The 12,243-nt window shown below is 47.9% G+C and overlaps 1 protein-coding gene across 2 annotated transcripts in view; it reads right to left on the reverse strand.

Moving 5' to 3' along the window:
* LOC119458061 (regulator of G-protein signaling 7) overlaps positions 1 to 11,503 on the reverse strand; it is an 85,518-nt gene extending 74,015 nt beyond the window's left edge. For both annotated transcript variants that reach the window (XM_037719861.2, XM_037719860.2), the window contains exon 1: positions 10,397 to 11,503. In XM_037719861.2, the coding sequence (XP_037575789.1) occupies positions 10,397 to 10,525 (129 nt within the window). In that variant the 5' untranslated portion in view covers positions 10,526 to 11,503. The remainder of the gene's footprint in view (positions 1 to 10,396) is intronic.
* Positions 11,504 to 12,243: the final 740 nt, after the last annotated feature.

Here is a 12,243-nt window from a genome sequence, read left to right on the forward strand (position 1 = left end):
CGCCAGTGCGCGTGCTGGAAAAAAAAAAAACGTTTTAAATACGGCGAGGCCAACGAACACAGTTTCAAATAACACCTTGCGGGCAGCCGAAGACTATAATAACGATAACGGCATATACATATACGAGAAGAAATTTAAGGGAACCAAGGGGCCCGATGTTATTAATCATATCATAAGAAGCCAACAATGACACGAAGGGCAGCGTAAGGGGAAGTTATTTGTAATTCTAATTTAAATAAAGAAATTACAAGTAAAGGTAACTGAAAGTGCGTGAAAAAAACTGGCGCCTTGAAAAAACAAGTGGGGGCGCCTTGCAAGCTCACCGGCTACAATTCGTAAATTGCAATATTTGTCGTAAAGTAATTAACTAAGAAGTGCATTTGTCAATTTTTGTTAATTAGTTGAACATGTGTTTCCATTTCTGGTGCTACTAAAGTCCGCTTCTTCGAATAACCCAGCTGAACGATAAGAATTATGCTACCTGCCACAGGCGAGTTTTAAAAAGTCCGTAAAACTTAATTTTGAACACCTGGTACACCTTGGAGTAGGCGAACAGAACAATCCCGTCCGTCGGGCATTCCTTGTCAGACGTGGTTGCGAAGTATGGTACGGAACACTGCGCTTTGTATTCCTTCTAAACAGGAAATACTTTTCTTTTTAATTCGAGGAGGGCTGCCATTTGGCATAACACATACAACAAAAGAAAGTTATAAATATGAATGCAACCCTGCATCGTGGAAGTCCGGTAAGGCTCTGTAGTTACAGTCCTCTTGAATCCACTTGCATGCGACGAAAATCGCAGTCGCAGGGCCGTTTCTGCGATTTTCGGCTGCGACCAACCGGTTGGTCGCAGCGTCGCAACGTCGCAGCAATCGCTGCGATTTTTCCGTCGAAATTGCGCCGAGAGGTATTTCGCAGTCTGTTTTGGAAAATGGCGGCAATCGCTCAACGCAACGTTTATAGATACTTTTTTGTCTATAAATATTGGATCAACGAGCCTCGAACAGTGCAACTAATTGAGTGGAGCCTTGGATTACGCAATCGGTACGTAGCAAGGGCTCCCGGATATGTCGTGCGCCTGGGCAAGTCCACAGCACGTGGTACAATAAAAAAATTCCTGGGTTTTACGTGCCAAAACCACGATATGATTGTGAGGCACGCCATAATGGGGGACTCCAGATTAACTTCGACCACCTGGAGTTCTTTACATCAGTGACTTGTGCCAGAGCATGGCCTCCAAGATTTGCGCGCCGGCTGGTGCGCGCAATTCTCGGAGGCCATTACCAGAGTCGCACAGTCGGAGCAGGTGGCGTCGGGGCAGGTGACAGCAAGGGTGACAGCCGTATCTTCCTGAGGCAAACTTTCTCCAAACTTGTGAGGTATTTTCGGAGGGGACTATAGGAGAATGGAAAATGAGTCCGGCACAAGAGGTATCGGCACACATGCGTGTTCTTCGTGCTGTCGTACGCTTTGTCATCTGCCATGACAGTGAAAGGGTCAGAGTTGTGTCCTTGTACCCAGTGTATATAGATCAACATTGAAAGGTGAGTTATTGTGAAGCTTGTGTGTCATTTGACAGAGTAATGGAAAGAGAGTCAGTATAAAGGAAATACAATTATGCGCAGAGAGAAAGATGATTGTTGTCTGTACGGATTAGCAAAGAAAATACATTGTCGTGCGCTGCATTTTGTAATTTTCTACGCTGCTCGATATAAGCGGGAACGCGTAAGTTAACAGACCTCCAGCACGAGTTCGACGATCACTGTAGTCGACGCAGGGGGGACACAGTTTTCATCCCGTACTAAACGTTGAACGCCGATGTGAATTTTATTGCGATAGCAATTCTTTGGACACTCCAAGCGCATTTCTGCCGTCGCCGTCGCCGTGAGGTTCCGCATAAAGTTTCAAACACGGTAACATCGTCGCCGCGCGCCGTACGCTGGATGTGCGAGGGTCAGCCGACGATCGCGGTTCAATCTAGCGCGCGCGAGGGAAGGAGAGGCATGGGGGCTGGGGGGGGGGGGGCTAGAAAGGGCGTTCTACTCCGGTGCCGTATCTTGAAAGCGTAGCTTCAAATGCGCTGTGCTATCGACGTTTAGTTTGCGTTGAAGCGATAGAGAGCACGAAAGTCAATTCGCTCGCTGCTACGGCCGCGCGTCCTCACTCCAGCGTTTTGACCGCGTGTTTCCGCGGTCATCGAGCGAGATGTCTTCCTGTTTAACAGTGCGTGCGTGACACCGAACTTGTTGATTAAGTTAGTAAGCGAATGTTTACAAGTTTATACGGCCGATAAAACTACTCTCCTTAGTTCGTATAGATGTCTAATAATTTGCTATCGCAATCGATGCTTCGCCTTTCGGGGCGAAACTGCGACATTCTTTTATCACTGGTAATACTTGCGGAACGCCTACGTAAGGGCAGTATAGGTCGTTGAAAGCCGCGTATAGACGTTACTTATGACACTGTATAATGCATCTATTTGGCAACGCGAAGCAGCGCCTAGCGACTGCTATAGATCAAAAAGGCAAGCGGGGAGAGTCAAAAACATTTTGAAAATCACCCTGGTCAGTGTGATAAAACATTTAGTTGCGTGTCAGCGCCTGCGTATAGTGCGAGGCTTTGTCCATTTGCGCTGTCTGATTTCGAAGAAGCAACTGCATGCTAGCAAATTTCTCGGCAAGTGCGACATTTTCTGGTGTCAAGAGGATGTTCAATCGAACGCTTGCCATCGCCCATTTCGGATTGTGTGCCAATTGTTCTTTTTTAATCGCGGCGAATTTATTCGTGGAACTTCGCGTGACCCCCAGCGCGTTTCCTAATAAGAATACATGAGTCCAAGCGAACTTCCACGGTCTACAGGTGGCGCTGCTGTACATCCAACATGATTAAACATAAACTGTAAATAGGCAACCAGGAGTCATCAGAAAGCAAGTGAGAGAAACAGAAACAGTGAATTGGATGCAAAGAATGGAAACAAAACAGACCACGGAGATTTACAAGAATGAGATCAAAGAAATTAGAAGGGATAACCTGTACAATAACACAAAGGGACGTGCCTTGCTATTTGAGGCTTGAGCCGGTTGCCTAAGGACCAAAACATACCGAAGCAAATATTCGGAACTAGATGAGGCATGTGTATGCTGCAGTAAAGATCGAGAGACCACTCAGCGCATCCTAATGCGAAGGGATTCGCCCAGTGAGAACCGTAGGTAACGTACACCTTCCAGAAGCGCTTGGGTTTAAAGTGGACGGAAGCATCAACCTGTCAGCAGTCGAGATAAGCAAGAGTCGTTTAGAGCATTGGTGGGGGAAAAAAGCAGGGAAGAGATTGATGCGACCGATCTCTTACAGTCACAGATAGCGGTACAAGGTAGATTTTGAAGGGAATAAAAAAGAAGATTAATGAGATGTACGCAAAAAATGCTAGATAAAAAACGAAGTCGAGGGTTACATAAAAAATGCATAGCATATCCTGATTAAACTAATCAGGCTATTGACTATTTGTCACCGCCCCGTTTCAAAGGGGATGCAATTAAATCATCATCAGCATGGCGGTCGTTGAGTTGATCGCGACGCTGGTGGTGAAACGTATATATACGTTTGGGGATGACCAGAGTTCTTTGCGCTTCAGTTACCCTCCGACGTGTGCCATTGCATGGGCGAGGGTGAGATACGATTTTGTCATGACTGAAGACATTTTGGGCATGCTGCAACGCCGAGCTCGCCTGCTCACCCGACACCCCAAGTGCGCATGCGCGCACTCACATCTTCTTGTTTATCACTCTCCCCTTTGCGTTTTTCTTTAAATTCTCGAGCGGGGAATGAACTTCGTTCTTCTGCATCGTACTATACACTGTCTCGTTACTACTGGCGCGGTGTTGCCGCCGCCCAGTCCGGAGCTGTAACAGAGCACGTGAATGCGCCATCGTGAAGCACCTGAATGCATAAAATTGCAAATACTGCAGACTCAGCAGCAGGGCTGGGCAAAGGTACAATGCGAATGTATCATGATACAGATACACTATACTAAGGCGATAAGTATTAGAGATACAGATACAAGATACAAACGAACTGTATCCGACACTTGTCATATGTATATTAAGATACCTCGATACATTATAGTCAATTCATCATTAAAGCTGAACCGCAGGTGCCGCTGCAAGTTATCAGGTTTTTACTGGCGAATTTCTTATCTCCAGCCAGCCAAACATCCTACTTTTCAAATTTATACTATACTTTAACGCGTATATATATATATATATATATATATATATATATATATATATATATATATATATATATATATGCATACATACATACATACATACATACATACATACATACATACATACATACATACATACATACATACATACATACATACATACATACATACATACATACAAAAAACGATCTATATCGCAATTGACTCCCCAATAGTCAAAGGGGCCGGTCGGACGTGCGGCAGTTTAGTGCAAATACGCTGTGCAATCGGGAATCTTTTTTTTTTTTTTTCATGCTGCCTTTATCATCGGTACGATGCACTGCTTTGCGGTTCATTCGTAAAGCGGGTCGGTGTCTTATATTGGAACGTGCCCATTCGTAGTTTTTATATAGTTGTGCCACATTAAGCTTCGGCGTAATCTGCACATTGAACAATTAATATTTTGCACGTGTTATATGGAGATAACAAAGTTTATAAACAATGCACCACCTTGGATATACTTTGTTTCTAGGCGTCAGTAAACGGCAGTAAATATAGGGGGGTACCCGTGTCACACGGGCACACTTGGAAGGCCTTCCAGTCGACGGCCTTCGAAATGCCACAACTCTATCGACTCAAATGAGTTATCGCGCTGCTACACGGCACTTTTGAAAGGCCGTTGAGTGGTTCAGGCGTTTCTCGCAAAATTGTGTGGCGCTGCGGATCTTTATTTTCGTTTTCGTGTCATCAAAAGTTGAACAACATTTAAACCACTTAAAAGCACTATAATTTCTTTTATATTTGTTTATACGGCGAAATGGCGGCGATATGACGGCAGCCGGCAGCATATGGAGTTGAGGGAGAGTGTACGAACACTAGCACGTCGCTGTTGTAGAGAGTATGTGCAGTTCGCACATATCAAGTGTCAAAAATGCTTTATTGAATAATTAATAACACTCATATATAGTATTTTTAGAGCATTTTGGTTTGATTTGTTCTTTCCAACCGTGAGCACGAGCACACTGTGAACGAGAGGGCAAGTTCGCGCTGTTTCCGCTTCCGTTGCTCAAAGGCCATCGAGATTTCGATAGAGTTGTAGGGTGCTCCGTTGACTCGATAGACTATTGACTCGGTGGCCTTCGAAACCGCCCGTGTAGCAGCTCTAACTTGACCTTTGAGTCAACTGACTATCGGTTGGAAGTCCTTCCAAACGCCCGTGTGACACGGGTATAAATAAAAACAGATATACACACTACAAAGTTAAAAGAAGCGTGGTGAGATTTGTCACCACTCATTTTCTAAGTGAATGCTCACATCATCATCCTCATCATCGTTATCGTCACAACTGTATAATGGGCTAGCAGCAACGTTCAAAGTGTGCGTAACTTTAAGTGAAGGCTGAAGCTCAAATTAGAGCAGTACACGCCGCTGATGATGGTCTTGCAAAATGTGCATCTTAATTTGATTTTGTAGCATGGTCGGACGAAGAAACGGTAGATCACGTAGCAGCAGATAATGTTCAATATAAGACAGCATGCCGACTATCATTAGCAGCGCTGCAGCTTTTCGTTATGGATAAGCTTCCAGAAAAATACGCTCGGACACGGGTGCGGGAGTTCTCGGCGATCGCCCGCGTTTGGCAAGACTCATCTTCCTCATTCTCATTAAGTGGCATTGAAAAAAATATGAGAAAATGTCAGCAACCTTGGAAAAAAAAAGCAACCACTCACGGTGTATATAGAAATGTGCTGCGAAAGTAACCAGCAAATATTACACAAACGGACGCGTCGACATCGACAGAAAATCCGAGACAGGGAAACAGCGCAGTGTCTCTTGTGGTGATGCAAAGGACGCCAGCTATGGAAGTTTATCGAACACCAAAGAATGAAATCAAAAGCATGCAGGCCCGTTTCATAGAGATGCTGCAACAGCAGCGACTTCTAAAATGCGTTGTCCATAATCCATCTTTCATATAGTCTTCAGCTTGATTCACAAATCAATTTCACACCTTTAAGAACACTTTCACGAACTGTCTTTGTCTCCATTTTTAAAGCCAAGCTTTCTTTGTCTCTTCCTACTTTTCCGGGCGCTGCTGCTGCTGTGATGGTCATGCCGCGCGTGCCGCTGGGTTTCTTGCAACATCACCAGATGGCGCTCGTCTCCGCGCATCCCGGCCGGCGCAGCCGCGGCAGCGTTTCGCCGTTAGTGCGCATGGCACGTGCTGTACTTGCTTTTTTCCTATATGCGACAAAAATGGAGGCGCTGGTCTGTGGAGGTCGCATGCTGGGCTGTGATAGTGTAAACATTACAATCGTACACAGCCTGAAGAGAGCGCTTGGAGCTGGCATCTCAACAGCGTGCTGGTCCACATATGCAGTGGGAGCACGTAAACACGCGCCAGCAAAATGGCTCCAAAGCGTGCGCTCAGCGTCGAGGACACCCAGGCCCGAAAGAAGCCATCGCGCGGCACAGGAGCGTCTTCGCTACGCAGCGAAAAGCGGTGCAGGTCGCCAATGTACGTACACGATGCGTACATACAATTTTAATCATTAATTGAATTACGTACAGCTCCACAATTCAATTAAAGTGTAACACTTCCGCCGCGATGCGATGTGCCATGTGAGGCAATGATAATGTTCAACCCTCTCAGGTTATGAACAATGACGCACAACAACGCCTGAAGCAAACACTTCTCCCTGTGTTTTCTGTGGTCTACGCAAGCAAGCAGCAGCGGTGCACGCAAGGTAGCATTTCACATCAACTCACCACTCTCGTATTGAACTAAACGCTGAAATTGCCCATTCGCCGCCAACGTTGCAGCTAATTATCATCAATCAAAGCAAACAGAATACAAAGCTTCGCTTACAAAGCAAACAGCATACAAAGCTCTACCAAAGCTCTACCAAAGGATCCCACTGTGCGTGGGATCCGATAGCGTATAGGGCCCCGTGTCGCAGAAAATCCGGCGACGGCAACCGACGTGTGATCGCGGGTGGCGGAGAAAATCATCCAACCACATCGACCGTGCAGGCCCTCCACGTGGTGCAAGGTTTTGGTGAACAAAAATTGAATTTCTCACGTCAGAAAAAAGGTAAAGTATGACTTCACCATTCGGCGTCGGATTCGCCGTCGGATTGTTTACCAATCGGCGTCGGATTGTAATTTGAATGTACGAGAAAACCTAATTCTGCTATGAGGAAACACAAACCCCTTTTCCTGCATTTCTAACCAGACCTGCGCGCGTCGGGGCAATAGCAAACAATCAATAAAATAATAAAAAAGGTGTTAGGGCCTTCACATTTTCATATAAGACCACTTATATTGCCCCTGGAAAAATGTCTTTCCAGCAATGCATTTAAGTTTAAAAGTGAAGCCGACTTTAAGGGTTTCGGTGTAAGCTTGGTCTTTGTAAGCTGGCTTTCCCACGTTCAGTGTAGCAGTGAATGAAGCCTACTTGCCGTATGCGAACGATGCGATGCGAACGGGTCCCGATAACGCCATCGCGTTCTACTCTTAAAGGCGAAGCTTAAGCGTCCTCCAATTTTTTTGTCTCAGTCGATCGTTCAGAACATTTATTGCACGTAATTTAGATGCCCAAACCAATATCTGCTTTCTCCGATTACACCACACATCTACTCTGCAAAGGCATTGACAAGCAACATTTCTGTGCCTGATAACGCAGCTGTCGCCTGTTTTGCCGAGGCCGATCATCGCGTCACATAACGCGTGGCACCGCCTAGCAGTGTCGTCTGCTACGGCGAGAAAAGTCGTCTGCTCGCGACGGGCCGTTCGAGCCGTTCGGCGAAACTTTGTGTACATTCAACTGGTTTCCGCAGCGCTCCAACTCGGTTAGTAGCAATGCGAACTCCTCTCGAGATTGGAGATAAAAAGGAACCCTGCCCCCAGCCGAACGTTCAGCTGCTCCCAGAGCGATCGGATGAGTCACGCCGATCGGGTTTCATACCAGATCTCGGCAGCTCTCTGCTCGAAGGTGAGAGTTCCTATTTCCAATAAATTACTACTAATAATACTACTGCTACTACTATACGTGCTGCTGCTGCGGCTATGACTACTTCAACTGCAACAACCAGAAATACTTGCACCCTTCGGGGCTTATCTTGTACTGCCCACATGACCGTGAAATAGCGTTCCCGTCGGGAAAGTAGCGAGCAAATGAAAGACAGATGAGGATTACTGTTTGAGAACAAGCTATTAAGCATAAACATTCGTTTTAGTGTGTGCTACTACTAATACTATATATAGGCTAAACCAACGTTATTAGACTGACTTGTGTCTTTTTTTTTTTCTTTTTTTTTAGCATAAGGGCTTCACCTTGGAAAGCGGACATCTGCTGGGCACGAAATGCCACATATAGGATTGCGCCCTGGAATCATTACCATAATGTTCGCCGAAGCCCATCAGTGCCATACGGGCACCCACCGAACAAACTGTCCACGTAATACCCTGACGCATAATGAACCAACGTTTCCGCATCGACTGCTTTTGCGAGTCTCTGCAGAGAAGCGGCAGCTCGAGAGGTCACGATGAGATATATCACGCAACATCGATCTCTCTCGGCGCAGAATTAGTTCCTATTAACCGCTGGCACCGGGAACGCCGATCCGATACGTTTTCAAAGAGGCAAAAATGAAGCGCAGGTGTAGATACATCACTATGCACCAAGTTAAAAAGGAATAATATTTATCAAGCATGCCAGTAAGCACGTCGAGCATTCCCTCGAAGCCCATGATCTTACTTACCTGTGAGTCGCAGATTCGATTAAATTATCGGTTTTCCTCCCCCTCAAACTACTCGATCGTGAATGAAATAGATTGCCTTCCGATGTCGTGATTGCTCTATTCATTGCTCTAGTGTACGTTCTTGCTTTAATTTGGAACACGTTGAAACCAATGTTTTAAGTTTATATTATATGCAGAGGTCTTTCGAACCTACATATAACGAATTATTCTGTATAACGAACAACAGTAAAATCCCATTGAAAATTTGTGTATAAAATTTTCAGTTTATATATCGAATTACCTATATTTCGAACTTTTTTTTGTGTGTGTGTGATCCCCTTCAGATTCGATATACCTGGGTTCGACTGATTATATTCAGAGGTCTTGCGTGCCGAAACCACGATCATGGTTATGAGGCACGCCGTATATAGTGGGTAACTCCGGAAATAATTTAGACTACCCGGAGTTATGTGCACCTAAATCTATGGACACGCGGCAGGGTTCGAACTCTCGAGCTGCAGCTGCGCAACGCCACAACTCTAATGTGGCGCGCAGCCCATGTTTTGGCCAGCGTTGCTTATTAGCCCATGTTACGTTATCCATGTTGCTGAATTTTGTGAAAATGTATTTCGGAAGAAGTTCTTTTACTACGATTGTTTTGCAAATTGCACCCTGCCTCCCTCCAAACACACACACAGAGACAGCCACGCGCACGCGCACTTTAATTCCTTGGCGCTGTGGGTATGGCATAAATAAATAAAATATGAAATCAGTGCTAGAAATAAGTACGGATAGGACAGCAAGAAACGCGCGTGGCTTGTGAAAACAATTGTTTCGCTTCTTTTGAGAGGTTATGTGACACATGTGACAGATTTTTCGAACAATGTGAGCTAAAGTAAACACAGGGGGAATCGAGCCATTTTTTTTTTTTTTATAGGAAACGAGCCTTTGTGTTTAGAGAACCGTGATAATACAATGGATAAAGCATTGGACAATCAGGTGTTAGATTATATTTAAAAAGAAAAGGAAGATTTGTACACGGGAGGCGCGCACAGCACACAAAAGTGGCAGCAAGAAAAAAAAATGATTGTAGTAATTAATAATAAGGCGGACAAAATAAATCCAGCAACTCGCTGCAGAAAGGTTTAGTGGTATAAAGTCGTTCTAATGAAACCACGCGATAACAACAACCTCAAAGCGCGGGGCAACGGGTGTATTAGCCGAGTAAGGCGAAGGATCTGCAGTTGAATGTCTGTTGCTCGCGGGCAACAGCTAGACAGCTCACCAAAAACGACACGATATCAAAGCGTGCGCGTTAGCAATCTTCGTCCGGTGGCGGTGGTTCGATTCGCGTCGCAATATCGGGGGGCGCGCGATCATCGAACCGTCGTCGATCGAATTACATACACGCACGCTCGCACGCAGTGCCGGAGAGCGCGGCGGCGAAGCTCACCTTACGGCAGACGATCTGGTTCGGGTTCTCCTCGTTGCCGGTCGCGGCGGCCGAGGAGGCCGACCCGCTGGCCTGGCTGTTGCCGCCGCCGCCGCCTCCTCCAGTGTCCGTCTTGCGACGGTACGCCATGGCCAGGCGCTCGCGCGGTGCCACGGTGCGGCCACTGTGCTCTAGCCTCGGTGCCGTGCTGAGGCGGCCACCATTCCAGCGGGACCAGCAAGCTCGCGGGCCGCGCGCCAGCCACCAGCGCGACGCCTGCGGCTGCCGATCCAGCACACACACACTCAGGGTCGTCGTCCCAACCTGGCGCCGCTCGTCAAAGTTTGCAACGAAAGCTCCCCGCACGCGCTGTTCTCGTTACGAGCGGTCGCCGGCGGCAGCAGGAGCGGATGCACAATATAACACCGACGACGGGAGGGGAGGGGATCGCCGGAAAGGAGCCGATCGAGGCCGCACCTGCGCTGGGCTCTCCCCGGTACGGACGCGGAGAGAGCGCGCCGGCGGACTTCCGACGACGCGCGTTAGGCCTAGTCAGTTATCACACCGTCTTCGCACTCACGCAGGAGTCGGGCGACGCCGCCGTTCTCGTTGGTTTCTCGCGGTGGGCCGGCCCCCGCCGAGGTTGAGTGAGCGCGCGCGCGACTCCCTTAGGCCTAACGTTCGCTCCCCATCGCGCTCACGCACGGAGTCGCCGCTGCTGCTGCTGCTGCCCGTTGAGCTCGCATCGTAGACGACGACGCACGCAGGCGAGGAGCCACGGGAGGTTCGGCGGATGCGCCGATCGTCGCCGGGCGACGCCGGCGATGCTCCCGCGAGGCCGAGGTGGCGGCATTGCTACGGTCGCCGTATCGCGCGCTGCACTGTGCCACAGGCGGCCGCCCGTCGCTCGACCGAGGCTTGCTGGGCGGACACGGCCGAGTGGTGAACGCTGCTGACGCGGCGGCGGCGGCTATTCTCGGGCCGTTAGCGTTGTCCGCCGCCACATTTTTCGAGGTGCCGATCACGCACGACACACGCACGCACACGGAGACGCACGCGCAGCAGGCAGAAAACACCAAGAAGCGAAAGCGGCGAGGGAGCTCGCAGCTGACCTAGCGGCGGCCGTTTACAAACAAAAAGGTGCAAATCCGAAACAAGATCGCGGCCGGCCAATCGCGGGTCCGAGAAGCGCGGTCACGTGACCGAAGCCGGCCGCAAGTAGCTGTCGCCATCTGTTGCACTGCCGCCGAAGCGAAAATTCTCCGATCAATTCCTCAATTTTTTCATTCCTTGATTGAGCGCATCTAATAATGTACTGATGGATGAAGAAGGCTCTCCGTAGCGGTAATCACCAAAGAAAATGCGCCGCTAAAAATTCAGTGTCTGCGTAATAAGCAAAATTAATTCGGTGTATCCGTAATTCCCTATATCGGGTAAACAACGCCGCGTGGGCCTGACGTGCCAAAACGATACGTCGAAAGCGTTGTCGTGTTTGAAGAAAGATAATACAAACGCGTACCGAGAAATACACCTGCGCGACTGCGCGAACGCTGTTTTCGGCAACAGGCGCAGTTTGATTTGCGGGAAACTCCCGATATACAAACTCAAGATTATCTTCTATACAGCAATATCTTTAATCGGAGTCGCTTACCTCCACGCCACAAGTGTAACCTAGGTATTGCTAACAAAGCAGAGTTGTGGTTCGCAGCTGAGCATAAATCCACGCGCACGATTGGATGCTCCGAGATCCCCGTGCATGATAGAGGACACCGAGTCATCAAAATTGATCCGCCTATCCAAATGCGTCCCAGACCCATTCCAGTCGATGACGGTTAACCTTTCTGTATGGAGTATCAATTGCACAGCGC

Source organism: Dermacentor silvarum, chromosome 7 (assembly GCF_013339745.2).
Source record: "Dermacentor silvarum isolate Dsil-2018 chromosome 7, BIME_Dsil_1.4, whole genome shotgun sequence".
Lineage (NCBI taxonomy): Eukaryota > Metazoa > Arthropoda > Arachnida > Ixodida > Ixodidae > Dermacentor > Dermacentor silvarum.